Source organism: Penaeus japonicus, unplaced genomic scaffold (genome assembly GCF_977035675.1).
Source record: "Penaeus japonicus unplaced genomic scaffold, GWHDUDI00000001_assembly GWHDUDI00000020, whole genome shotgun sequence".
In the NCBI taxonomy this organism is placed as follows: domain Eukaryota; kingdom Metazoa; phylum Arthropoda; class Malacostraca; order Decapoda; family Penaeidae; genus Penaeus; species Penaeus japonicus.
Genome location: NW_028234422.1, coordinates 2,723,836 through 2,728,835, shown reverse-complemented (window position 1 = coordinate 2,728,835; position 5,000 = coordinate 2,723,836). Strand labels below are relative to the sequence as shown.

Genomic DNA, 5,000 nt, shown 5'->3' with positions numbered 1-5,000 from the left:
TTGGGATATCTTCGGCCGTATTCCAAGTCCTTTTCATCTAAAACCTTTTCTTTTTTGTACACTTGCCTTCGCCAACCATTCCCCAGACGAATGGCATAATAATTGTTCCAATAATATTTCGTAAAATGCGACAATGCGAAGTTAACGCGTAAGACCAAAGAGCATAAAGAACAAGGAATAGCGGTTGTCTCACGTGGTATTTGGAAAGGCGTATCCTTGGTTTGAAGAGGGGGTGGAAGTGGACGGGGAGGAGAAAGGGAAAGGAGGAGGAGATGGGTGTGGAGGAGGGAGAAGGAGAGGTGGAGGTGAGGACTTAAGAAGTGGAGTAGGATAATGAGAGGTGGAGGTGAGGATAATGAGAGGTGGAGGCGAGGACTTAAGAAGTGGAGCAGGATAATGAGAGGTGGAGGCGAGGACTTAAGAAGTGGAGCAGGATAATGAGAGGTGGAGGTGAGGACTTAAGAAGTGGAGCAGGATAATGAGAGGTGGAACAGGATAATGAGAGGTGGAGGTGAGGACTTAAGAAGTGGAGCAGGATAATGAGAGGTGGAGGTGAGGACTTAAGAAGTGGAGCAGGATAATGAGAGGTGGAGGTGAGGACTTAAGAAGTGGAGCAGGATAATGAGAGGTGGAACAGGATAATGAGAGGTGGAGGTGAGGACTTAAGAAGTGGAGCAGGATAATGAGAGGTGGAGGTGAGGACTTAAGAAGTGGAGCAGGATAATGAGAGGTGGAGGTGAGGACTTAAGAAATGGAGCAGGATAATGAGAGGTGGAGGTGAGGACTTTAGAAGTACAGCAGGATAATGATAAGGTTAAGCCAGATTTGCAGAGCAGATGCTCCGCCGGGCTTATACGCACCGAGGCGAGCCCGCCTGTATCACCGAGGGCCGACTCATGAGAGAGCAGTGTGCCAACGAATGCCAACTCGATCTGAGCTTGGTCCTTACCCACCGTGATGCCCAGACTCAGCATTGACCGCTAGGCATCAGTGAAATCTCACGACCCTATCACGAGAGAGAGAGAGAGAGAGAGAGAGAGAGAGAGAGAGAGAGAGAGAGAGAGAGAGAGAGAGAGAGAGAGAGAGAGAGAGAGAGAGAGAGAGAGAGAGAGAGAGACATCCCCGACCACAGGGATAGGAGGTCGGCACACTATCCACGGACGGTGATCCATTTTTTTCATATTCTTAAACGCAACCAACTTTGTCAAACGTTTGTGTTCAGCCAATCACGAGGCCGTAATGCGCATGTGCCACATCGCTGATACTCATACCTGGTGGACACTACTGCCTCGATCGCTCTTATTTCCGTTCTTGCTTTTACTTTTTTCACACCTTAAGGCAGTTATCATCACCACGATCCTCAGGTCCTCACCATTCTCATCACCATCCCTATCTGCATCACTATCATCACACTTCTTATCGTCATTTCTGCCATATGATTTCTATCACCATATAAGTGAGACTGAGAAAAATGGAAGAGAGAGAGAGAGAGAGAGAGAGAGAGAGAGAAGGAGAGAGAGAGAGAGAGAGAGAGAGAGAGAGAGAGAGAGAGAGAGAGAGAGAGAGAGAGAGAGAGAGAAGGAGAGAGAGAGAGAGAGAGAGAGAAAGAGGGAGAGATAGAGTAAGAAAGAGAAAGAGAGAGAGAGAGATAGAGATAGATAGAGATAGATAGATAGAAAGAAAAGAGAAAGACAGAGATAGAAAGAAAGAAAGAAGGAGAAAGAAAGACCGAGAGCGAGAAATAGAAAGAAAGACAGAGAGCGAGAGAGAGAGAAAAAAGAAAGAAAGAAAAAGAAAAAGAAAGACAGAGAGCGAGAGCGAGAGAGAGAAAGAAATAAAGAAGAAAGAAAGAAAGAAAGAAGAAAGAAAGAGAGCGAGCAAGCGAGAGAGAGAGGAGAGAAATAAATAAATAAATAAATAAAGAAAGAAAAAAACTGTACAGTAGTGACTTACGCAGAACCCGCTAGAGACAAATCCGGCTTAGAGAAACAAGTCGAGCTGTTCATACACGTAAACAGAACCGAAGCTCCGAACTTGGACGGGCTGAGAGCATCGAGAATGGGCGGCACCGCGTCCTCAGGCCCGCCGGAAGCGCCCGTGGGTAGGAGGTGCACGGTTACTGAAGCCTGGAGTGCTTGGTTGGCCACGGATCTGTTGGACTGAAAAAGGACTTTTAGTTTGTGTTGGTGGATGGCTGGGGGGTGGGGTGGGGAAGGGGGGAGGGGGAGGGTTGAGGGGGGAGGGGGAGAGACATATATATATATATATATATATATATATATATATATATATATATGTCTATCTATCTATCTATATATATATATATATATATATATATATATATATATAGATAGATAGATAGATAGAGAGAGAGAGAGAGAAAAGGAGAGAGATAGATAGACAGATAGATATAGAGAGAGAAAGGGAGATAGATAGATAGAGAGAGAAAGGGAGATAGATAGATAGAGAGAGAAAGGGAGATAGATAGATAGATAGAGAGAGTGAGAGTAAAAAACAAGATTGAGAATATGAATTACTTAGTAAGACAGAGTTAGAAATAGACAGAAAGACATGAGAGATAAAGAGATTCCGACAGAAACAGACACACAAGGAGACAAACATAAAACACAACAAACAAGATATACCAATATAAAAAAAAACACGAGGAAATCCATGCAAAATAATACACCCTCAACTCACCCTTGTAAACACCGTAACAGTCCATTCGGATTTCCGTCCCACGTATGACACAGGCATAACCCTTTCGTATCTGTATAAAGTGGAAAGAAAGAAAAATAAAATAAAATGAAAGTTAACATTTCTGTTTAGTCTTCTTTCTTCCGCATATCCCCCTTTTTTTCAATTATTGTATAGGATATATCGTATTGAAGATATTGAATATATTGAATATATATTGTATAGGATATATCGTATTAAATCGTATAGGATATATCACTATATTTATCGGATTTTTTCCATACCTTCAGTCGGAACACTATAGGATAAGTCACTATATCTACCGAATAGCATAGCTTATATCGTAAATCATAATACAATACAAATAAAAACAAACTGTTCTGTACATTGATTCATTATAATTCATAAAAATAATTCCTCACTCTTTTTTTTAGGTTATTCTAAACCTCTTGTGTATATTTACCTGTAATCATTATTTGCTCGAAATACATGGTGTCGATCACTGCTCTGTCCCTCTAGCTCCATTTCGAATAACATGTCTGGTAGGAGAAGAAAAGGGGAGAAGACATTATGAATAAAACAAGAGAAATAGGAAAAAAGATACAGAGAGATTGAAAAACAACAAGAACATCGTAGGTTAAGAAAAAGGCACATACATACATACATACGTGATGAGTGTGTGTGTATATATGGACACATGGACACAAACACATACACAAACACACACACACACACACACAAACACACCCATACACACAAACACACACACAAACAAACACACACACAAACACACCCACACCCACAAACACCCACACACAAAACCCCCACACCCACACCGACAAACCCCCCCACACACAACCCCCACCGCCCCCCCCACCCCCACACAAACACACGAAGACCCTCCAACTCTTACTTAATTTCCCCAGCGGCTGTTTGGACGTGTACGCGACGTCTACCTTGAGGGCGAAACAGACCCCTTTCATCGTCTTATACCCGGCTGCGTCTGTAAAACATTCCTTTTCTTCGATGTAGATGGACTCAGACTCGAACCTGACTCCGCCGACGAGGGTGACCACCGGGGCAGACCTGGGGAGGAGAGGGGGGAAGGGAGAGAGGGTGTGAGTGAGTGAGGGAGGGTAGGAGGGGGAGGGAGATGGAGGAGGAGTGAGGGGGAGGAGGGGGGAGTGAGGGAGGGTGGGAGTGGGAAGGAGTGAGTGGGAGTGAGAGGAGAGACAGAGAGAGTGAGTGAGGGAGGGGAGAAAGAGTGAGGGAGGAGGAGAGAGAGGAGAGACAGAGAGAGAGAGAGAGTGAGGGAGGAGGAGAGAGATGAGACACAGATAGAGAGAGAGAGAGAGAGAGAGAGAGAGAGAGAGAGAGAGAGAGAGAGAGAGAGAGAGAGAGAGAGAGAGAGAGAGTGAGGGAGGAGGAGAGAGAGATAGACAGATAGAGACATGGAGAGGAGAGAGAGAAGGATTAAAAGAGAGAGGAAAGAGAAAGAGAGAGGAGAGAGAGAGTGAGAGAGACTTATAGTCTAGATAGACCTACATATTTTCCTTAAAGTGTATTGTTGAAATTATCATTAGTATCATTATTATCATCATTATCTTTATCATTATCATTGTTACCAACATGTTTTTTTATCAATATTGTTATCATAACTTTTATCATTATCATTATCACCATTATCATTACCTTTATTGATATTATCATTTTCATAATCGCCTTCATGATAATCATTATCATTATTATTATTATCATTCTTCTCATTATCATTACTATTGTTATTATTACCATTATTATCATCATTATAAACAATGTTATTTCTATAGTTATTATCATTATTATCAATGCTTATATCATTATCAATATCATCGTTAAGTTTATCAATATCCTCATCCTGATTTACATTATTGTTGTTATTACTATCACTGTTATTATCATCAATAATTTCATGAATATTACTATGAGCTTATGGCTATTTTTCCCATTATGGACTTAGTAATTATCACAAGCATAAGGCATTGGTCAATGAAAAGATAAACTAACCAATAATGTATATATAATTTGCACACACACACACACACACACACACACACACACACACACACACACACACACACACACACACATATATATATATATATATATATATATATATATATATATATATATATATATATAATATATATTTATATATATATATATATATTTGTGTGCGCACTCTTTCTTTCCCCGACGAAAATAATTCTGAAATATAAAATATATAAAGTCGGTTCATTTCGCCATTCAAATGCAGATCAGTT

General features: G+C 41.2%; 1 protein-coding gene across 2 annotated transcripts in view; it reads right to left on the bottom strand.

The window, feature by feature from the left end:
- LOC122254579 (integrin alpha-5-like) overlaps positions 1-5,000 on the bottom strand; it is a 43,802-nt gene that overhangs the window by 12,062 nt on the left and 26,740 nt on the right. For both annotated transcript variants that reach the window (XM_086547942.1, XM_086547943.1), the window contains exons 13-16: positions 3,611-3,783; positions 3,161-3,236; positions 2,701-2,770; positions 1,954-2,159 (exon numbers count right to left, since the gene is read on the bottom strand). In XM_086547942.1, the coding sequence (XP_086404068.1) occupies positions 1,954-2,159; positions 2,701-2,770; positions 3,161-3,236; positions 3,611-3,783 (525 nt within the window). The remainder of the gene's footprint in view (positions 1-1,953; positions 2,160-2,700; positions 2,771-3,160; positions 3,237-3,610; positions 3,784-5,000) is intronic.